General features: G+C 41.6%; 1 protein-coding gene across 3 annotated transcripts in view; it reads right to left on the reverse strand.

Annotated features, from left to right (window-relative positions):
- Positions 1–19,452: 19,452 nt before the first annotated feature.
- cdk8 (cyclin dependent kinase 8) overlaps positions 19,453–24,225 on the reverse strand; it is an 84,851-nt gene continuing 80,078 nt past the window's right edge. Inside the window, exons 12-13 of one of the 3 annotated variants that reach the window (XM_078403058.1) lie at positions 23,852–24,007; positions 19,453–20,999 (exon numbers count right to left, since the gene is read on the reverse strand). In XM_078403058.1, coding sequence (XP_078259184.1) covers positions 20,874–20,999; positions 23,852–24,007 — 282 coding nt within the window. In that variant the 3' untranslated portion in view covers positions 19,453–20,873. Of the gene's footprint in view, positions 21,000–23,851; positions 24,011–24,225 lie in introns of all 3 variants that reach the window. The other 2 variants (XM_078403057.1, XM_078403059.1) reach the window with 2 other exon arrangements.

A 24,225-nucleotide genomic window follows, 5' to 3' on the forward strand; every position in this document is an offset into this window, starting at 1 on the left:
AGTGATTTCAATCTTTTTTGCCTTATGTAAGAACGGCAAGTACAGTCTGTTCAAACAATGTATTAAATCCATCTTGCACAACAATGGGTATACAGTAAAAACAAATTATGGACAACCCAATACATGTAAACATTGTACATAAATTCATTACAATTGTAATTTATCTTAATCTAACATTGATAACATGTTCGTATGCAGTGCAATTTTAATTGCTTTATTTTGTTCATTGTAGCTCTGAAATATCCAACATGACAATCTTTGTAGATTTACCTTTCCTCTTTATACGTAATTTACATATTCAAAGTAGTACCCAAGTACTGTGAATTTGCAGAAAACTGCTTTCAGTGTCAAATAGGTCAGGAGGATACATTATTGGCAATAATGCTGAATACAAGATTCAACTGTCAGCTCCTTATGCCAGTTTACCCACTAAACAAAAATCAGATTCATTTGTGGTTTCATGGTCACATGCTTTTTAAAAATGTAACACATGATTGTGTCTCTACCTCCTGTTTAGAAATTTAACTAAAAATCCCCCACTCAGGCTAAAATAATGTTTCCTCAACTTCTCTAATCCTTCAGTTGCCGATTTCCTGGTCTTTCCTGTGCAGCTTTTTCAGAGAAATAGCTCTTATTCTGGTGAGGAAAAAAGCAAATGGTTGTAGTAGGCCACCTCTGATTTCAGTATTCAGTGTTGTGTTAAGTTATAATTAACACAAACTTTAAAATTTTCCTATTAAATCACCTTATCCATTCCCCTCTGTTCCAAGAAAACAATCACATCCTCCCAATCATGTGATCAAGCCTGTACATAATCCTCTAGTGATGATCCAATGGCATTTAATAGAATTCAATCATAAACTCAATCCTCCTTGATTCTGCAATGCGACCAATAAAATATCCTATTTACTTTTCCATTCAGTTTATCTCCCTGATCAGTTACCTTCAGGGTTCTGTGCCTTGACTTCAAGTTTCATAGAAACATAGAAAATAGGTGCAGGAGTCAGCCATTCGGCGCTTCGAGCCAGCACCACCATTCAATATGATCATTGCTGATCATCCAAAATCAGTACCCCGTTCTGGCTTTTTCCCGATATCCCTTGATTCCCTTAGCCCCAAGAGCTAAATCTAACTCTCCAGTGAATTGGCCTCCACTGCCTTCTGTGGCAGAGAATTCCACAGATTCACAACTCTCTGGGTGAAGAAGTTTTTTCTCATCTCAGTCCTAAATGGCCTCCCCCTTATTCTTAAACAGTGACCCCTAGTTCTGGACTCCCCCAACATCGGGAACTTTTTTTCCTGCATCTACCCTGTCCAGTCCTCTAAGAATTTTATATGTTTCTATAAGATCCCCTCTCTTGTTTCTAAATTCCAGCGAATACAAGCCCGGGCGACCCATTCTTTCATCATACATCAGTCCTGCCATCCTGGGAATTAACCTGCTGAACATATGCTGCACTCCCTCAATAGCAATAATGTCCTTCCTCAAATTAGGAGACCAGAATTGCAGACAATACTCCAGGTGTGGCCTCACCAGAGCCCTGTACAACTGCAGTAGGACCTCCTTGCTCCTAAACTCAAATCCTCTTGCAATGAAGGCCAACATGCCATTAGCTTTCTTCATTGCCTGCTGTACCTGCCTGCTTACTTTCAGTGACTGATGTACAAGCACACCCAAGTCTCGTTGCACCTCCCCTTTTCCTAATCTGACACCATTCAGATAATAATCTGCATTCCTGTTCTTGCCACCAAAGTGGATAACCTCACATTTATCCACATTGTACTGCATCTGCCATGCTTCTGCCCACTCACCCAACCTATCCAAGTCACCCTGCAGCCTCATAGCATCCTTCTCGCAGTTCACACTGCCACCCAGCTTTGTGTTATCTGCAAACTTGGAGATGTTACATTTAATTCCCTCATCTAAATTGTGAATATATATTGTAAACAACTGGGGTCCCAGCACCAAGCCTTGCGGCACCCCACTAGTCATTGCCTGCCATTCTGAAAAGGACCCGTTAATTCCTACTCTTTGCTTCCTGTCTGCCAACCAGTTCTCTATCCATGTCAATACCCTACCACGTGCTCTAATTTTGCACACTAATCTCTTGTGTGAGACCTTGTCAAAGGCCAGATACACCATGTCCACTGGCTCTCCCTTATCTACTTGTTACATCAACAAATTCCAGATTAGTCAAACATGATTTCCCCTTCATAAATCCATGTTGACTTTGACCGATCCTGTCACTGCTTTCCAAATGCGCTGCTATAACATCTTTAACAATCGACTCAAGCATCTACCACTACCCATGTAAGGCTAAATGGTCTATAATTCCCCTTTTCCTCTCTCCCACCTTTCTTAAAAAGTGGAGTTACATTGGCTACCCTCCAGTCCACAGGAACTGATCTAGGGTCGAGAGAATATTGGAAAATGATCACCAATGCATCCACGATTTCTAGGGTCACCTCCTTAAGTACTCTGGGATGCAGACCATCAGGCCCTGGGAATTTATCTGCCTTCAGTCCCAACAGTTTACCTAACACCATTTTCTGACTAATGTGGATTCCCTTCAGTTCCTCCCTCCCACTAGCTCCTCGTTCCCCTAGTATTTCCGGGAGATTGTTTGTGTCTTTCTTAGTGAAGACAGAATCAAAGTACTCATTTAACTGTTCTGCCATTTCCTTGTTTCCCATTATAAATTCACCTGTCTCTGACTGTAAGGGACCTACATTAGTCTTCACTAATCTTTTCCTTTTAACATACCTAAAGAAACCTTTTCAGTCAGTTTTTATAATCCCTGCGAGCTTTCTTTTATGCTCTTTTTTTCCCCCCTCTTTTTTTCCTGCTTGATGCTATCTCCAACCTCCCTACTGCTGCTTGGTGGTCTGTATACCACTCCAACAAGCGTTTTCTGCCCTTGGCTATTTTGCAGTTCTACCCATACCGATTCTGTTACTCCCTAATTAACCCCTTTGTCCTCCTCTGTTGAATTCTAAATTTCTCCCGGTCCTCTGGTTTGCCGCTTGTTCTGGCCAATTTATATGCCTCTTCCTTGGATTTAACACTATCCTTGATTTCCCTCGTTAGCCACGGTTGAGCCGCCTTCCCAGCTTTATTTTTTCACCAGATAGGGATGAACAATTTTGGAGTTCAACCAAGTGGTCTTTAAATCTTCGCCATTCCGTCTCATACCTTCAACGTCTCCTTTATTCAAGTTCAGAACCCTCGTCTCTGAATTAACTGTGTCACTCTCCATCCTGATGCAGAATTCCACCATATTATGATCAGTTACCCAAGGGGCCTTGCACAAAAAGATTGCTAACTAATCCTTCCTCATTATGCAATACCCAGTCTAGGATGGCCTGCCCTCTAGTCAGTTCCTCTACATATTGGTTTAAAAACCCACCCCATATACATTCCAGGAAATCCTCCTCCTCAACACCGTTACTAATTTGGTTGGCCCAATCTTTATGTAAATTAAAGTCACCAATGATAACTGCTGTACCTTTGCTACATGTATCCCTAATTTCCTGCTTGATGCTATCCCCAACCTCCCTACTGCTGCTTGGTGGTCTGTATACCACTCCAACAAGCGTTTTCTGCCCTTGGCTATTTTGCAGTTCTACCCATACCGATTCTGTTACTCCACACGGCTCAAAATTTGAAATGTATTACATGTTCCTTGCTTTGACCAAGCCTTTGTCTACATATCTCCTTAAAAGGCTTGATATCACATTTTATCTCATCACTCTTTTCTGAACAGTATTGCATTTTCTAAATGATGATATAAATGTGAGATGTCATTTGTCATTTCTTAAAACACCGCTAACAAATTGAATGTTCTTTATTTACATTTTACTAGGAAAGGTAAATGCGGCACAGTGGCACAGCGGTAGAGTTGCTGCCTTGCAGCGCTAGAGACCCGGTTCGATCCTGACTATGGATCCTGTCTGTACGGCAGTTATACATTCTTCCTGACCATTTCGTATCGCTTCTGAAGTTTCACCTTAAATTATCATTTTGTGACTGTATCTTCAAAAATAACTGTGGTTTTACTAACTCTCATTTTAAGCAAATGAACATTTGAATGTTACTTTTTCATTACAGTACAGGGATTTGAACTGATAAGTTTTTGTCATTTACAACACACGTGTCAGGTCTAAACAATACCTCAACAGTTAACGCCATTTCAATTTTATTGTGGCTTGAATTTCAAAATGATTACAAAATCTGGTTATGCGAGTAGCTCAAAGCAATTAATCACATTTGGAAATTAACAAAAAGACACTTTGTATGGAATAGAATTTAGGCCAGAGACTCGTGTCCACTTTTTTATTTATTTATTCCTGGATTACAGATGTAAATGGGAAGAAAGCATTTTTTTTCTATCCCTAATTGCATTTGACGTAGTGGTAGTTAGCAACCACTCATACTGCAAAGGGACTTCCCTGCTGGTAGGTAGGGAGTTCCAAGATTTTGACCTAGAGATGATGAAGCTATGTTGACATGTCATAGTGACGTGTAATTTGGAAAGGACTTGTAGGTCGTAATGTTCTTATGTGGTGCGTCCTTTGAGGTGTATCACCTCCTTGGTGTGGGAGCTGATGCTGAAAAGAATTAGCGAGTTGCCAAGTTGCACCATTGTTGAGTGAATTAATGTTTAAGCTGAAGCTGTTTGCCAATAAAGTGAACTTTAGTGCACAGGATGCTGTTGAGTTTTCAGGCCCTTTGGCCAAACTTGCCAACACCCACCAACATGTCCCAGCAACACTAGTCCCATCTACCTGCATTTGTCCCTCAATCCCTCCAAACCTGTTCTATCCATGTACCTGTCTAAATAGTCCCTGCCTCAACTACCTCCTCCGGCAGCTTGTTCCATACACCCACTACCCTTTGTGTTAAAAAACATTACCCCTTAGGTTCCTATTAAATTTCCCCCCCCTCACCTTAAACCTAGGTCATCTGGTTCTTGATTCCCCTACTCTGGGCAAGAGTCTCTGTACAAACACCCAATCTATTCCTCTCAACATTTTGTACAGTCCTAAGTTCACCCCGAATCCTCCTGCACTTAAAGGAATAGAGTTCTAGCCTGCTCAACCTCTCCCTATAGCTCAGACCCTTGAGTCCTTTCAACATCCTCGTAAATCTTCTGTGCCCTTTCCAGCTTGAAAACATCTTTCCTATAACACCATGCCAAAAACTGAACACAATACCCCAAATGTGGCATCATCGACGTCTTATATCACTGCAATATGACCCCCCCCCCCCCCCCCAACTTCTATACCCAATGCACTGACTGGTGAAGATCAAAGTGCCAAAAACCTTTTTGAACACCCTATCTACCTGCGATCTAATCCTTTGCATGTTGGCGAGCTGACCATCTCGGTAAATGATGAGAATGCAATGAATGTCCTGGCTGTGGCTTTTAAGTGTTGAAAAGGCTTTAGGAGGTACTCTGGCTACCCCTCACTAACCACCCACCCACCCAGGATATTTATTGTGAGGTTTTCAACAGTAATAATAAAACTATTAAAGTTCAACCAAATATGTTAAACTTTCTCTTTTTGGATATGTTACATCACATTTTTGTAAATCATAAATATTCCTGCTGTATGGATATGTCTAAATGTTGTCCAGATCTAGCTACATCTCTCCTGATTTTACTCGTACCTCTTCTGGAATTTATCTCTTATTTTGTCAAAGAATGTAATGAGATCCAACTATTTGGTCCAGGCAAAGCCAAATTGAGCATCAATGATCATGTAATGATCTTACCCAGAGTAGGGGAATCGAGGACCAGAGGACATTGGTTCAAGGTGAAGGGAAAAAGATTTAATAGGAATCTGAGAGGTAACTTTTCCACACATAGGTTGGTGGGTGTATGGAACAAGCTGCCGGATGAGGTAGTTGAGGCTGGGACTATCCCAACGCTTAAATGTTGGACAGGCACATGGATAGGACAGGTTTGGAGGGATATGGACCAAGTGCAGGCAGGTGGGACTAGTGTAGCTGGGACATGTTGGCCGATGTGGTCAAGTTGTGCCAAAGGGCCTGTTTCCACAATGTATCACTCTATGACTCTATGACAAATATGAAAATCAAAACTGCAGGTGCCACAAATCTGAACCAAAAACAGAACATGCTGGAAACTCTTGGCAGATCAGGCAGAATTCATGGAAAGAGAAAATTGATTTACCATTTTAGATATAATAGTTGTTTTCCTTCTTTCCAAATACTGACAAAAGTTATTTAATCCACCATTTTAACTCAATTTCCCTATGCACAGATACAGTCTATTCTGCTGAGTGCTTCCGACAGCCTCTACTCTTGGAGCAGTGATCAGGTCATCAGTGAGTATGTGGCCAGATATGGAAGAGTACTGATTTATCAGCAGTAGAGGTTCTTGTCCATATTTCACCTAATGCCATGGCACTTTATGGGGTCAATATTTCAGTCGGTCGGTTGCCAGCCAACCTCCCTCAGTCGCGAGCTCTCAAAGTACAGACTTCAAGTTACCTGCCCCACCAGAGGGAATAGACAATAGGTGCAGGAGTAGGCCATTTGGCCCTTCGAGCCAGCACCACCGTTCAATGTGATCAAGGCTGATCAGTCTCAATCAGTACCCCGTTCCTGCCTTCTCCCCATACCCCCTGACTCCGCTATCCTTAAGAGCTCTATCTAGCTCTCTCTTGAATACATTCAGAGAATTGGCCTCCACTGCCTTCTGAGACAGAGAATTCCACAGATTTACAACTCTCTGACTGAAAAGGTTTTTCCTCATCGTTCTAAATGGCCTACCCCTTATTCTTAAACTGTGGCCCCTGGTTCTGGACTCCCCCAACATTGGGAACATGTTTCCTGCCTCTAACGTGTCCAACCCCTTAATAATCTTATACGTTTCGATAAGATCTCCTCTCATCCTTCTAAATTCCAGTGTATACAAGCCTAGTCGCTCCAGTCTTTCAACATTTGACAGTCCCGCCATTCCAGGAATTCACCATGTAAACCTACGCTGCACGACCTCAATAGCAAGAATATCCTTCCTCAAATTTGGAGACCAAAACTGCACACAGTACTCCAGGTGCGGTCTCACTTGGGCCCTGTACAACTGCAGAAGGACCTCTTTGCTCCTATACTCAACTCCTCTTGTTATGAAGGCCAACATTTCATTGGCTTTCCATTCCATTGGCTTTCTTCACTCCCTGCTGTACCTGCATGCTTCCTTTCAGTGACTAATGCACTAGGACGCCCAGATCTCGTTGTACGTCCCCTTTTAGTAACTTGACACCATTCAGATAATAATCTGCCTTCCTATTCTTGCCACCAAAGTGGATAACCTCACACTTATCCATATTAAACTGCATCTGCCATGCATCCGCCCACTCACACTACCTGTCCAAGTCACCCTGCAACCTCACAGCATCGTCCACCCAGCTTTTATCATCTGCAAATTTGCTAATGGTACTTTTAATCCCTTCATCCAAGTCATTAATGTATATTATATTTGACACTTGATCACTGCTACACTTCAATCAAGAACGCATATCACTCTGTTCCTCGGGCGGTTCTGTGTCTCTCCGATCATTGTTTAGTTCACCTTATTCTGACACAGGCAGAAACTAAAATCTGCTAAACCTGTGGTCAGAACAACAAAAAGGTGGATGAGTGAGGGCATTGAGAAACTACAGTCCTGCTTTGACTGCACTGATTGGAATGTGTTCAGGGAAGCAACCACAAGCCTTGATGAGTACACAGACACTGACATCCTATTACAACTTTTGCGAGGACAATTGCATTCCCACGAAGACCCGGATCTGGTTCAACAACAACAAGCCCTGGTTCACAGTAGAACTCGGACAGCTCCGCCAGTCAAAAGATGAGGCCTACAGGAGCGGTATACAGTCCTCTGCAGGCAGGCCAAGTACAAGCTGAGAAGAGGAATCAAGCTGCCCCCCCCCCCCGCCGTCCCTCTTATTCCTGGCAGCATGGACAAGGTGTGCCAAAGGGCCTATTTCCGTGCTGTATAGCTCCAAGATTCTATGACACCATCACTTTTTACCAAGTGTTAATTCTAATTTCTCACTTTAACCCCTGAGAAATTGTAAACTATTTCTAGATATTCATTCCACAAAGTAGAATATAAGTTTCTTTCAGGTGGAGGTCATCATTTGTGGGCCAAAAATAACATTTGGACAGATATAGGGACAGGAAGGATTGAGAGTGATATAATTCAAATGCAGGAAAATAGAACTAGCCCAGAACTGTTCAAAAATTTTTGTTACTCATCTATTCTAATTTACTTCTGGCTGGCCTCCCATTTTCCTTTAATTTGAGCTTATCCAAAACTATTATCTGTATTCTAATGCTCAAGATGTTTTATTCATCTCTTTGCTCTTTGACTTGAAATTGGCCAAGAGTCTTGTGCACGGAGAATCGTATCGATCTCTACAGTGTTTAGAGCACTATACAGATCATTATTCCATACCGATTGATGGTATGTTGGCAGCATGGCTATAGGAAAAGCTGCTTAAAAGGCTGAAAACATTGTACAGCAGCAATTATGGAGCATTCCTCTGCACTTTATTGTAGTTTTTCAGATGGGAATAAAATTTGGATAGTGTCCATAATGGATGGGCATTAATGACCCCATACTGACAACTTTCTGTAAACCTATCTTTAAAAGAATCATTGGCATCCATTGAATGATATCATTATATACTTGTTTGAATGTCAGTGAGGATCTTTGTCATTCAGATGGAAAAAAAAATCCCAAACCAGATGGATTCACAGTGTAAATGTTCATACTGGTAGATGAAATTTAGATGAATGATGGATAGAAATTAGTATAATACACTGTAGATCCTCCACCGGTGAGCTGGTAATTCGCTGCAAATAGTCAACCAATAAACCTGTCACCTTGGCTTTGATTAGCTTCTAAATCGGTCTGTGCATGACAAGGATGGCAGGTTATGCTACGATACCAATTATCGACCAATCTATTTGTGAACAATTTATGAATAGCATTTTAGTAAAATATATATTTCAATATCATGTATGCCATTAATAAAATAAAATGGTTGCGTAGCAAATGGATGCATCCACATGTTTCTTGCACACATCTATACTCATCTGTGTGCTGGTAACATTGCATTCAACCATGGGTGGTAGGGAACTCCATTGTGAGAGGTACAGACAGGGGTTTCTGTGGCAACAAGCGAGATTCAAGGATGGTGTGTTGCCTCCCTGGTGCCAGGATCCAGGACGTCACACCGATTTCAATGAAACATCTTCCATTAGCACCAAAGGCATGACGGTGAGTAAGGCGGGTCTAAAATTGTCACGCTATCGTGTACCGTAGTAGTTCAGGAACAAACAAACGAGAGTTTTAATATATAGATAGTGGGGGTGGGGGGTCAAATGGGATAGACAAGGATGGAGTTGGGGAAAGAGAGTATAGGAAAAGCTAAAAAAGACCCGAGAATTAATGGGTTGGAAAGCTCATGAAGGGATAGGAGAGAATGGCCAAGTGTAATAGGAATCGATGTGAAAGGTTAGATGAGCAATGGATGAAAAGTATTATATATTAATGCGTGAAATATAAGAAGTAAAGTGGATGAGCTTGAGGCTCAGTTAGAGATTGGTAGATATGACATTGTGGGGATTACAGAGACGTGGCTGCAGGAGGATCGGGACTGGGAACTGAATATTCAGGGTTATACGTGCTATAGAAAGGACAGGCAGGTGGGCAGAGGAGGTGGGGTAGCTCTGTTGGTGAGGGATGAAATTCAGTCCCTTGCGAGGGGTGACATAGGGAATGACGATGTAGAGTCACTGTGGATAGAGTTGAGGAATTGTAAAGGTAAGAAGACACTAATGGGAGTTATCTACAAGCCCCCAAACAGCAAACAGTAGCCCGGATATAGGGTGTTTATTTACAGCGCAGTTAAAACTGGCATGTAACAAAGGTAATGCCACTGTGGTTATGGGGGATTTCAATATGCAGGTAGACTGGGAAAATCAGGTTGGTTCTGGACACCAAAAAGGGAGTTTGTAGAATGCCTCCGAGATGGATTCTTGGAGCAGCTTGTACTGGAGCCTACCAGAGAGAAGGCAATTCTGCATTTAGTGTTGTCCAATGAACCAGATTTAATAAGGGAACTCAAGGAACCACTTGGTGACCATATTAGTGACCATAATATGATTGGTTTTAATCTACAATTTGAGAGGGAGAAGGTTAAATCGGAAGTGTCAGTGTTGCAGTTGAACAAAGGGGAATATGAAGGCATGAGAGAGGAGCTGGCCAAGGTCAACTGGAAAAGGATCCCAGCAGGATTGACGGTGGAACAGCAATGGCAGGAATTTCTGAACGTAATCCAGAAGATGCAAGATCATTTCATTCCAAAGAAGAAGAAAGATTCTAAGGGGAGTCTGACACGGGAAGTTAGGGATGGAATAAAACTAAAAGAAAAGATGTACAACATAGCAAAGAGGAGCAGGAAGCCAGAGGATTGGGTAACTTTCAAAGGACAACAGAAGGTAACAAAACGGGCAATACGGGCTGAAAAGATGAAGTACGAGGGGAAGCTGGCCAAGAATATAAAGAAGGACAGTAAAAGCTTCTTTAAGTATGTTAAGAGAAAAAGATTAATGAAGACAAATGTGGGTCCCTTGAAGGCAGACACGGGTGAAAATATTATGGGTAACAAGGAAATGGCAGAAGAGTTGAACAGGTATTTCGGATCTGCCTTCACTAAGGAAGACACAAACAATCTCCCAGATGTACTAGTGGACAGAGGATCAAGGGAGACAGAGGAACTGAAAGAAATTTGCATTAGGAGAGAAATAGTATTGGGTAGATTGATGAGACTGAAGGCTGATAAATCCTCAGGGCCTGATGGCCTGCAACCCAGGGTTCTCAAGGAGATGGCTCTAGAAATTGTGGACGCATTGGTGATCATTTTCCAATGTTCAATAGATTCAGGATCAGTTCCTGTGGATTGGAGGATAGCTAATGTTATCCCACTTTTCAAGAAAGGAGCGAGAGAAAACGGGGACTTATGGACCAGTTAGCCTGACATCAGTGGTGGGGAAGATGCTGGAGTCAATTATAAAAGGCGAAATTGCGGAGCATTTGGATAGCAGTAACAGGATCGTTCCAAGTCAGCATGGATTTACGAAGGGGAAATCATGCTTGACTAATCTTCTGGAATTTTTTGAGTTTAGAAGGATGAGAGGGATTTAGAAGGATGAAATATAACATGATAAAAGGATTGGACAAGCTAGATGCAGGAAACATGTTCCCAATGTTGGGGGAGTCCAGAACCAGGGGCCACAGTCTAAGAATAAAGGGGAGGCCATTTAAAACTGATGTGAGAAGAAACGTTTTCACCCAGAGTTGTGAATTTGTAGAATTCTGTCACAGAAGGCAGTGGAGGCCAATTCACTGGATGAATTTAAAAGAGAGTTAGATAGAGCTCTGGGGGCTAATGGAATCAAGGGATATGGGGAGAAGGCAGGCTTAGGTTACTGATTGTAGATGATCAGCCATGATCACAATGAATGGCTGGCTCGAATGGCCTCCTCCTGCACTTATTTTCTATGTTTCTATTAATTATTTTTGGCAGATGGTATCTACACATCATCGGTTACCTGTCTGCAGATTAATGAGCACAGTTGTTCTACTCTTCACGAACTGTTTAAAAGTTCAAGTACGCTATCAGAAGATAAGGGTTCACCATGTAGCAGTTTGCTTTGGTGAGAAAATGTGATGTTTATGAAGGCGATCTAAGAAACTAAGAACATAAAATTCAGGAGCAAGAACAGACTATCTCTCCCTTCCAGCCTGCACACCATTCAGTAAGATCATGACTGCCCTTCTACATTGCTATTTCCGTGTTCTATTCCCCTTTCCTTTGATTATCCTGAAACCTATCAATTTCTGCTTTGAATGAGTTCAATGACTAAGTCACCACTGATGTTCAGGATAATGAAATCTATCTCTGGGGAAATACATTTATCCTCCATTCAATGTTTACCGGCTACTCTTAATGTCTCTTAATTTGAGACAGTGTTCCCTGGTTCGAGACACCAGAAACTAAACTAAACTGAGCTGGGGAAAACGCTCTCTGCAATATATTCAGTCCAGCTCTAAATTTCCACAAAATCACTTAAGTCAGCTAAACTCTTGAGAATATAAGCCTAGTCTGCTCAACCTCTCCTCTTTTACATGCTTTCTTCGCCACAGAAGGCTGTAGAGGCCAAGTCAATGGATATTTTTAAAGCAGAGATAGATTCTTGATTAGAATGGGTGTCAGGGGTTATTGGGACAAGGCAGGAGAATGGGGTTAGGATGGAGAGATAGATCAGCCATGCTTGAACGGCAGAGTAGACTTGATGGGCCAAATGGCCTAATTCTGCTCCTATTACTTATGACCTCATGACCTTAGGACGTCTGACTCCGTAGTAACCAACCTGATGAACCTTCATTGCACTCCCTCTACAATTGTATTCATTTATTACTATTTATTCGATTTCAGCACAAGCAGGGACATTTGTCAATATAAATCTATAAACTATGAATCCAAAGTAACATTGAATCAGTTGTTAGACGTTAGAGGTACAGCGTGAAAATAGGCCCTTTGGCCCACCGAATCCACGCCGACCAGTGATCACATTATACACTAGCACAATCCTACACACTAGGGACAATTTACAAATTTGTATGTCTTTGGTGTGCGGGAGGAAACCGGAGCACCCGTAGAAAACCCACACAGTCACAAAGAGAACATACAAACTCTGTACAGACAGTACCCGTAGTTAGGATCGAACCCGAGTCTCTGGGGCTGTAAGGCAGCAACTCCACTGCTGCCCCACTGTGCCGCCCTAGCATTAATTGTTAAGAATTGTTAAGAATATTTCTATGACATCGAATACATATGCTAAGTTTAGGCAAGCCACTTTTCCTAACATGTTTGTGTTAAATACAGCAAGATTATTTTTTTAAGTAAAATCAAATACAAATGAATGGCAAATACCCTATGAGTAAACCCATGAAATATAGAAAAGGATACTAGAAAATAGGATTAAAGGATTAGTCCAAAGGCCAGGAATGTTCACAGCTGAATGTATTTCTACGGTTATTTATAAAGCTAATCACATGGTTATCACATATAGTGTGGAAATGAAAGGTTTAGGTACATTGGAGATATTGTTGCTAACTGAAATTCTTTAATCCAGCAGGATGTAAAATAAATATATGGTTATATATAAAGAAGTAAATTACATTTTAGGAAATATATTTTATAACGCCCTAAGCAGCTTCCTTATCATGCATTAGAGAGAAAAACACTATCCATATATTTCTGCATTATTAAGTTCAGGCTTGTTAGACTTTAATAATAATAATAATAATACATTTTATTTAATAATAATAATAATACATTTTATTTATATAGCGCTTTTCATATACTCAAAGACGCTTTACAGAGATTTTGAGAACATAGGGGAAATGAATAGATAAATAAGTAAATAAATAAATGAACAGAGAAAGGAGACAGAAGGTGAGGTGACCTTCAGTGGTTGAAGGCAGTACTGAACAGGTGAGACTTCAGCGATGTTTTGGATGTGGTGAGTGTGGGGGAGTCTCTAAAGGTTTGGGGTAGTGAGTTCCATAGGGTGGGAGCAGCGATGGAGAAAGCCCTGTCCCCCCAGGATCTGAGTTTAGTCCGGATGTGGGGGGATAGGAGATTGGCAGCGGCAGAGCGGAGGGTGCAGGTGGGAGTGTGCCTGTGGAGGAGGTCGGTCAGGTAGGATGGGGCCAGGTTATGGAGGGCTTTGTAGGTTATGAGGAGGATTTTGTACTGGATTCTCTGGGGGATGGGGAGCCAGTGGAGTTTATAAAGGACGGGGGTGATGTGGTCACGGATCGAGGTGTGTGTGAGTAGACGGGCAGTGGAGTTTTGAATGTATTGAAGTTTATTGATGATTTTTGAGGGTGCGCCATAGAGGAGGCTGTTGCAGTAGTCCAGACGGGAGGTGATGAAGGCGTGGATGAGGGTTTCTGCAGCTGTGGAGGAGAGGGATGGACGGAGACGGGCAATGTTTTTGAGGTGGAAGAAGGCTGTCTTTGTGATGTGTTTGATGTGTTTGTCGAAGGAGAGGGTTTGATCAAGGATGATTCCAAGATTCCGGATGCGAGGTGAGGTGGATACTGGGAGACCATTAATGTTGAGGATGAAGTTTTGGGTGGATTTGGTGAGCATTTTTGGACCAATGATAATGATTTCAGATTTGTTGCAATTGAGTTTGAGGAAGTTTGATTGAAGCCAAGATTTTATTTCAGTAATGCAGTTTGTCAGTGTAGAGTGTGTGGTGGAGGAGATTGACTTGGTGGAGATGAGGAGCTGGATATCATCGGCGAAGCAGTGGAAGTTGAGACCATGACGGCGGATTAATTGACCAAGGGGGAACAGGTAGAGGATGAAGAGGAGGGGGCCAAGGACTGAGCCTTGGGGGACACCTTGGGGGAGGGGAGCGGTGGGGGATTTACAGTTGTTAATGGAGATGAACTGGTGTCTGTCAGAGAGGTAAGATTTGAACCAGGATAGGGCTGTGCCGGTGATGTTAAGGGAGGTTTCAAGTCGGGTGAGGAGAATGGAGTGATTTATGGTGTCAAAGGCGGCGCTGAGGTCAAGTAGGATGAGGATGTTGAGGTTGCCAGCGTCGGAGGAGAGGAGAATGTCGTTTATATAGCGCTTTTCATATACTCAAAGACGCTTTACAGAGATTTTGAGAACATAGGGGAAATGAATAAATAGATAAATAAGTAAATAAATAAATGAACAGAGAAAGGAGACAGAAGGTGAGGTGACCTTCAGTGGTTGAAGGCAGTACTGAACAGGTGAGACTTCAGCGATGTTTTGAATGTGGTGAGTGTGGGGGAGTCTCTAACGGTTTGGGGTAGTGAGTTCCATAGGGTGGGAGCAGCGATGGAGAAAGCCCTGTCCCCCCAGGATCTGAGTTTAGTCCGGATGTGGGGGGATAGGAGATTGGCAGCGGCAGAGCGGAGAGTGCAGGTGGGAGTGTGCCTGTGGAGGAGGTCGGTCAGGTAGGATGGGGCCAGGTTATGGAGGGCTTTGTAGGTTATGAGGAGGATTTTGTACTGGATTCTCTGGGGGATGGGGAGCCAGTGGAGTTTATAAAGGACGGGGTTGATGTGGTCACGGATCGAGGTGTGTGTGAGTAGACGGGCAGCGAAGTTTTGAATGTATTGAAGTTTATTGATGATTTTTGAGGGTGCGCCATAGAGGAGGCTGTTGCAGTAGTCCAGATGGGAGGTGATGAAGGCGTGGATGAGGGTTTCTGCAGCTGTGGAGGAGAGGGATGGACGGAGACGGGCAATGTTTTTGAGGTGGAAGAAGGCTGTCTTTGTGATGTGTTTGATGTGTTTGTCGAAGGAGAGGGTTTGATCAAGGATGATTCCAAGATTCCGGATGTGAGGTGAGGTGGATACTGGGAGACCATCAATGTTGAGGATGAAGTTTTGGGTGGATTTGGTGAGCATTTTTGGACCAATGATAATGATTTCAGATTTGTTGCAATTGAGTTTGAGGAAGTTTGATTGAAGCCAAGATTTTATTTCAGTAATGCAGTTTGTCAGTGTAGAGTGTGTGGTGGAGGAGATTGACTTGGTGGAGATGAGGAGCTGGATATCATCGGCGAAGCAGTGGACGTTGAGACCATGACGGCGGATTAATTGACCAAGGGGGAACAGGTAGAGGATGAAGAGGAGGGGGCCAAGGACTGAGCCTTGGGGGACACCTTGGGGGAGGGGAGCGATGGGGGATTTACAGTTGTTAATGGAGATGAACATTGTGAAAACAGGCCCTTTGGCCCAACGAGTCCAGTTTAATTTTTTTGGTTTGCCTTCCTCTTAAAGTTTTAAAAACGGCATATGATGTGCATGCTTTCATAGGTCACAACGTTGAGTATTAGAGTCGGGAAGTAATGATGCAGCTTTATGTGGTTTTGGTTTGGCCGCATTTGGAGTATTGCATGCAGCTCTGGTCATTCCATTTCAGGAAGGATGTGGAGACTTTGGTAAGGTGAAGGTGGTTTAACCGAATGATGCCTGGATTAGTGGGTATTAACTATAGGGAGCGGATGGACAGATTTAAGATTATTTTTTTCTGGAATGCTAGAGGTTGCAGGGAGACCTGATAGAAGGATAAAAAATTGTGGGAGGCAAAGAAAGGTCAGAACCTTTTCTTACCCAGACTTGAAAAATCAAATACTAGAGGGCACAGCTTTAAGGTGAGAGGGGCAAAGTTTAAAGGAGATGTGTGGGCAAGGTTTTTTACATAGAGGGCGGTGAGTGCCTGGAACTGAGTGCTGGGGATTGGTTGTGAGGGAGAAACAATAGTGGCATTTAAAAGGCTTTTGGATAGGCACGTGGATATGCAGGGATATGGATTATGTGCAGGCAGATAAGAGTTGGTTTTGGCATCATGTTCAGTACAGCCATCGTTGGTCGAATAGCCTGTTCTTGGCTGTACTGTTCTGTTCATCAATTAATTCCTCAAAATTCAAAACAGCATTTAAAGGAACTTGGACAGGTACATGTATAGGAAAGGTTTAGAGATATGGGCTAAATTTAGGCAGGTGGGACTAGCATAGTCAACATGGGCAAAATGGGCTGAAGGGCCTGTTTCCGTGCTGTATGATCCTAAGATACATATTTTGGGGATGATTATTTGGGGATCAAAGTAATTACAAAGTCACCAAACTTAAGGAATGCATTCATGTAACCTCACAACATGGTACCAACATTTGACTTTTTTTAACTTTCAGCTGTTTAGGTAGATGTAGACAAGTTGAATTTAATAGAAATGGTATCCAGATAAAATCTGCAATGTAAACTGTTACTGTGAAAGCCTAATAATATGGTCTATTCAAGAGATTTACCTCGAGCAATATTATTGTATTTGTTGCTAATTCATCTCTTTCTGCCCTTGTTTAAGGAAAAGAAATTCTTTTATTTCTCAGGATGATATCACAAATTATTCAATCGTACCATGAAGCCTATATTACAAAGTAAACCCTTCTTTACTTGTTAAGCATTGTGAGCATTATCGAGGATTATGAAGCACATTATTAAAATCAAATGCAAGAAACGATCTGAGGTTAAATGCTATGGGGATACAACTGAAAGTTATAGAAGCTATGTTAAGTTTCAATAGAACTTGCTCAGACCACACTTGTCCTGCAAAGAGTTCTGGGCTGTTAAATACAGAATTTTATTTGTAACTTGTTTCTACAGGTTGCTTTAAACTTATTGTCCAATACAGCCAGTGCATATTAGTAGGGCAGGTCATGCCAAGTGGCACATTGAATGACATCCTTAAGCTTGCTAATGGTATTAAGCATTAGAAATGTGCAGAGCAAGCAGTGGATGGATCAGTCGGGTCTAATGTTGATTTAACTCTTGTGCTGCTAAACTGGCCGTCACTATGCAGCTTATACCATGTATTAATCAAACACAGTAAATTGATATTCACCAAACAATGTCATTTAAAGGGCATCAACAATTGCTTGCAGGTTAGTCAGATTTGATTTCCACTGCTCTTACTTTGTTAAGAATTCCTCCCAGCCTTGCCCTTCACCCTAATGTTGGCCCTGAACTCACCCTAAACTCATTTTTAAAAGCATCCCACAAGCACCTTTCCCTACAAACCGCCTCTCCCAATCAACATTTGCAAGTTCCTCTATACTGTAGTCATAGTAATTCTTGGTTTCTTCATGTAGAAATAAAACTGACACTTTAAAGAAGGCATGAAAGGGGGGGAGGGGGGCGGATTTGTAAACAAATGAAAATTGTAGTTTTTATTTGGTTCACAATTATTTTTATAGATGTTCAATATTGGTGTAACATTCCCATATCTAAGCCATCTACAGATATCAACAATGCTGTTCCTTAACTAATCCACTAGGAGGCATCTTTGTTACCAAGAACTGAATCAAAGACAAATTATCAAGGTTGGCGTGCATTCTGTAACTCATCTCTTCATTTGCCTTAAATTTATTTTGTTGGTGTGGTAATTAGAAAATTGCCAATGCATAATATTACAGAAATAGGCTTTTTAAAGCAGAAGAACGATTGGCTGGCTTCATAATGAAACTGGAAATATGCAAATTTGGAATAATTATTAAACTTCAACTTAAGTAGTTGATCTAAGTATTTAGGCATCCTTAAATACTTAGATGAACTATTTAAAATGTTATAGGCAACTGAGGTAAGGCAATAAGTATCAAAATTTACCTTGCAGATACTTTATTCGTCAAAAGAGGACATCAGAAATCAGCCAGGATAGCACAACTAATGGTTAAAAAAAATTATCCACAAAATGGGAGGATTGACAAATATACTACAACTAACATTTGTAAATCAGGTAAGTGTGAGTATTGAAATGATGGTTATATTATTGCAAGTTTTTAAAAAAGTTTTTAAAAGTTAGGAAAACAGATAGCCATATCTGTAAATGTAATAAAAAGTAAAAATGTAATAAAAAGACTACACAAACATCAATGACTTGGATGAAGGGATTAAAAGTACCATTAGCAAATTTGCAGATGATACAAAGCTGGGTGGTAGTGTGAGCTATGAGGAAGATGCTATGAGGTTGCAGGGTGACTTGGACAGGTTGTGTGAGTGGGCGGATGCATGGCAGATGCAGTTTAATGTGGATAAGTGTGAGGTTATCCACTTTGGTGGTAAGAATAGGAAGGCAGAGTATTATCTGAATGGTGTCAAGTTAGGAAAAGGGGACGTACAACGAGATCTGGGTATCCTAGTGCATCAGTCATTGAAAGGAAGCATGCAGGTACAGCAGGCAGTGAAGAAAGCCAATGGAATGTTGGCCTTCATAACAAGAGAAGTTGAATATAGGAGCAAAGAGGTCCTTCTGCAGATGTATAGGGTCCTAGTGAGACCGCACCTGGAGTACTGTGTGCAGTTTTGGTCTCCAAATTTGAGGAAGGATATTCTTGCTATTGAGGGCGTGCAGCGTAGGTTTACTAGGTTAATTCCCGGAATGGTGGGACTGTCATATGTTGAAAGACTGGAGCGGCTAGGCTTGTATACACTGGAATTTAGAAGGATGAGAGGGGATCTTATCGAAACACATGTACTGATTGAGAATGATCAGCCATGATCACACTGAATGGTGGTGCTAGCTCAAAGGGCCGAATGGCCTACTCCTGCACCTATTGTCTAGTGTCAAATGAGTCCAGAAGCAGGTTTAGTCTGCAGCAGAGTAGTGCAGCTGGTAGAGTTATTGCCTCAAGGCGGCAGTGACCCCGGTTTGATTCCGACCTCGGCTCCTGTCGGTGCGGAGTTTGCATGTCATTCCTGTGACCGTGTGGGTTTTCTCCGGGTGCTCCAATTTCCTACCACATCACAAAGACATGCAGGTTTGTAGATTAACTGGGCTTTATAAGTTGCCCAAAGTGTGTAGGGAATAGTTGCAAAAGTGGGAAAACTAAGGTCTGCATGGACTTGGTGGGCTGAAGGGCCAGTTTCCATGCTGCATCTTTCAATCAATCAAGAGTGCTTAAGATTCCAGCTCCCTGTATAAACAGATACTCAGGCAGCTGGATTCAAACATTTCCAGTGTTTTCTGTTTTTCCCTCCCATTAGAATTTCAGCTTCATAAGCTGCAAGCAATAGCATTTCATTCAACACATTAATGCTGTCCACACCACTTGATACAATTTTAGTAGTAAAGTTACTACTATAATGTTCAAAATTTATTTTCAGAATACTTGCTTCATTCATGTAAAATGAGACAATACAATTGTTACATTTTAAAATGAATTCTAAGGCTCTTCTACATCTTACACTCATCTTAAGGGCACTCAGTAAAAGCATGTACATTTTTCATGAAAAATATGATCGAACAAAAAGGTAATTCACTACACAATCCCAGCTTTATAAATTCATGACAAAATATCCGAGCTGATGTTGAAAACGTGGAGACGTCGCATGCGGTTTTGTTTGCCCACAAGTCAGCAACACGTGTAGAAAAGAAAATGAACACTGTCCAAAGTAATTGTCCCTTGAAGGTCTGGATGAACATCACAGATGCAATACTCAGTACAGTTCATCTACTATTGGTAAAATCAAAGCTAGCAGCTGTTTTAAGTCAAGTCAGGTTGTAAATATTGGGGTTGAGTTAGGTGAAGGTATGTTTGAACAAGGTCACTGCAAAGTTCAGAAACTGGTGGGAGTCTTTTCAAAGTTACAATCAGTTGATAAATTATGAAGTTGACATATTGTAAAATTTGTGCTGCAAACACATTAAAGATAAAACACTGATAAACATGAAGTATCCAACGACAAAATACAATTAGATGTGAAATTTGTACCAAATAAAGTATATCCTGCATCATGAATGCCTTGACCATCAAACATAACTGCTCAAGTACCAGTTTAGAAGACTTTTTCTCGCTATGGTAGATAATTGATAAACAGCAAGAATATTCACCACCAAAAGATAGAAATCATTGTACATTCACGGCTTCAACTGCTACAATTTGTAACCATAAAGGGAAAAAAAAAAAAATGGTCTTAAAAAGCAGGTCAAGTAAACTATGGAAGCAGCATGTCAATAAACACAAACTGTGCTAGAGATATTTTTTCAAGTCTACCCCAAGTCCTTTCCATCACAGATACCGCTCCCTCCGCCTGTGGAAACAAGAGGAGTTGGCTAATGTGGTTGATACAGTACATTCTTGGGATCTGAGCCAGACCCAGGCTGCCAGCTGTATGTCCAGTCTATAGCCTCAGCGAGGGCAATGAGCTTGGAAATACTACAGCTCAGTACCGGTGCGCTTGGTGTGAGTACTGTGGCGGCTGCTGGGAGGTAGTTGAGTATCCTATACTGCTCTGTGGTTGTGACGTGCTTGGTCCAGGATTCTGATAGGCAGCATGTGGATTTGATCGCTTAAAAAAAAAAAAAAAAATTGTTTCAAATTATTTTTTTAAAAACATTACATTTATTATTACTGTATACAGGTCCACCACAATTTTTCCAGCACCCCTGATTCCAGACCCATGCCAGATTATCCATTTTGCCAGACCAACAAAGTTCACGCAATAATAGTTCAGCAATATACCTCTGACCTACTAATTATATCCCTCCCATATCTCTAAAGCACCATGGACTGCTAGAAACCCAAATAAAGATTTAACAATTAACAAAGAAGTAAACAATTAACTCTTTTGGGACAGAAGCACACATCCCGAAAGAGCACTCGGCACATACAACACTCTTGTCATTTTATCTGGATTAAAGGAGGTGCCGGACTTTCAGTTGCTGGAAAATCGGTGTACCTGTACAACAAACATAGAACAGTACTGCACAGCAACAGAACCTTCGGCTCATCATGTCTGTGCTGAACACGATGCCAAGACCAACGCTAATCTGCCTGCATATACAGTGCATTCAGAAAGTATTCAGATCCCCTCACTTTTTCCACATTTTATTATATTACAGCTTTATTTCAAAATGATTTTTTTTTATCATCAATCTACACACAATACCCCATAATAAAAAAGCGAAAACAGGTGTTTAGAAATTTTTGCAAAGTAATTAAAAGGAAATAACTGAAATATCACATTTACATAAGTATTCAGACCCTTTACTCAGTACTTTGTTGAGGCAACTTTGGCAGTGATTACAGCCTCAAGTCTTCTTGGGTATGATGCTACAAGCTTGGCACACATGTATTTGGGTAATTTTTCCCATTCTTCTCTGCAGATCCTCTCAAGCTCTGTCAGGTTGGATGGGGAGCATCGATGCACAGCTATTTTCAGGTCCTTATAGAGATGTTCAATCGGGTTCAAGTCCGGGCTCTGGCTGGGCCTCTCAAGTACATTCACAGTCTTGTCACAAAGCCACTCCTGCGTTGTCTTGGCTGTGTGCTTAGGGTCGTTGTCCTGTTGGAAGGTGAACCTCCGCCCCAGTCTGAGATCCAGAATGCTCTGGAGCAGGTTTTCATCAAGGGTCTCTCTGTACTTTGCTCGTTTCCCTCGATCCTGACTAATCTCCCAGTTCTTGCAGCTGAAAAACATCTCCACAGCATGATGCTGCCACTACCATGCTTCACTGCAGGTATGGTAATGGCCAGGTGATGAGCGGTGCCACTTGGCATTCGGGTCAAAGAGTTCTATCTTGGTTTCATCAGACCAGAGAATCTTGTTTCTCATGATCTGAGAGTCCTTTAGGTGCCTTTTGGCAAACTCCAAGCGGACTGTCATGTGCCTTTTACTGAGGAGTGGCTTCTGTCTGGCCAGTCCACCATAAAGGCCTGATTGGTGGAGTGCTGCAGATATAGTTGTCCTTCTGGAAGGTTCTCCCATCTTCACAAAGGAACTCTGGAGCTCGTCAGAGTGACCATCGGGTTCTTGGTCACCTCCCTGACCAAGGCCCTTCTCCCCCGATTGCTCAGTTTGGCTGGGCGGCCAGCTCTATGAAGAGTCCTGGTGGTTCCAAAGTTCTTCCATTTAAGAATGACAGAGGCCACTATGCTCTTTGGGACCGGCAATGCTGCAGAAATTGTTTTATACCCTTCCCCAGATCTGTGTCTCAACACAATCCTGTCTCGGAGGTCTACGGACAATTCCTTCGTCTTCATGGCTTGGTTTTTGCTCTGACATGCACTGTCAACTGTGGGGCCTTATATGCCTTTCCAAATCATGTCCAATCAATTTAATTTACCACTGGTGGACTCCAATCAAGTTGTAGAAACATCTCAAGGATAATCAATGGAAACAGGATGAACCTCAGCTCAATTTTGAGTGTCATAGCAAAGGGTCTGAATACTTATGTAAATGTGATATTTCAGTTATTTCTTTTTAATTACTTTGCAAAAGTTTCTCAGCATGTGTTTTTGCTTCTTCATTCTGGGGTATTGTGTGTAGATTGATGATAAAAAAAATTTTTTTTATCCATTTTAAAATAAGGCTGGCAGGTGGGTCTAGTGTGGATACAACATTTTGGTCGACGTGGGTAAGTTCAGCCGATGGGCCTGTTTCCTCTCTAAGACTATGACAAGGTTGAAAATGGAGGGAATAGAGTATAGCATCAGGTTCAGCACAGACATTGTGGGCCAAAGGGTCTGTTCATGTGCTGTGATTTTGTGTTCTCTCAAGGTGATTTTTGTTTTTCAACTTTTTCTTTCTTGAGTCTTTAAGTGCTATGCTCTCAAGAAGTACAACCAGAGCTTTAAAATCTATGAAAGAGCCCAACTATTCAAGAACAGTAACAAGATGGTCAATGTTAGTTCTGTTAAAATATTAAACAGAATTTGTTTGCTAACTTTGAACGTTCTTGCATTTGAATTTATTTTACGTCAGTTGGTCAAGCATACCATAAAATGAGATATTAAAGAAAGAAAATATATGTGTATTTTTATTATCCAATACATTAAGGTATTACTGTAGACTTTAGAGATACAGTGTGGAAAGAAAACCTTCGGCCCATCGAATCCGCGCCGACCAGTGATCACCCGAACATTAGCACTATCCTACACACTAGGGACAATTTAGAATTTTACCAAAGCCAATTAACCTAGAAACCGGTATTTTTTTGGAGTGTGGGAGGAGCACCCAGAGAAAACCCATGCCTTCAACTGGAGAACGTACAAGCTCCGTGCAGACAGCACCCATAGCAAATGTTTCTTTAAAATGTTTAAGTTCTACTTAAAAAATGAACAACCAGAGTTTCTATTTTTAACACCGTAAATAATCTAGAGCTTGTAAATGCTATACTCGCTTAAACATGAGCAGCGTACCTGGTAATCTGAGGTCATGATCAGCCCACCTGAGGTAGTGGTAGGAGGGACGACACGAACTTTCTTGAGAGGGGGTCCCTGCGTGTGACTGTTGTCTTGGTTCCCTGGGTGGCCGCCGCCATTAGTGTGATTATTGCCTTGTTGCTGCTGTTGGTTCTTCTCAATTTGGGAAAATAAAATGGGAGAGAAATCTGAACCAGCATATTCCAATAAACGCACATAGTTCTGTTTAACAAAATAAAAGCTGAAAAAAAGTTCAATGATTTAAAAAGTCATGTACATTGATGCAACAAGAAACAAATCCTTGGAAACGCAAGGAACTGCAGATGCTGGAATCACGAGAAAAACATGCGGAGCTGGAGGAAGTCAAGAAA

The sequence above is a fragment of the Rhinoraja longicauda genome, chromosome 7 (genome assembly GCF_053455715.1).
Source record: "Rhinoraja longicauda isolate Sanriku21f chromosome 7, sRhiLon1.1, whole genome shotgun sequence".
NCBI classification, from domain to species: Eukaryota; Metazoa; Chordata; class Chondrichthyes; order Rajiformes; family Arhynchobatidae; genus Rhinoraja; species Rhinoraja longicauda.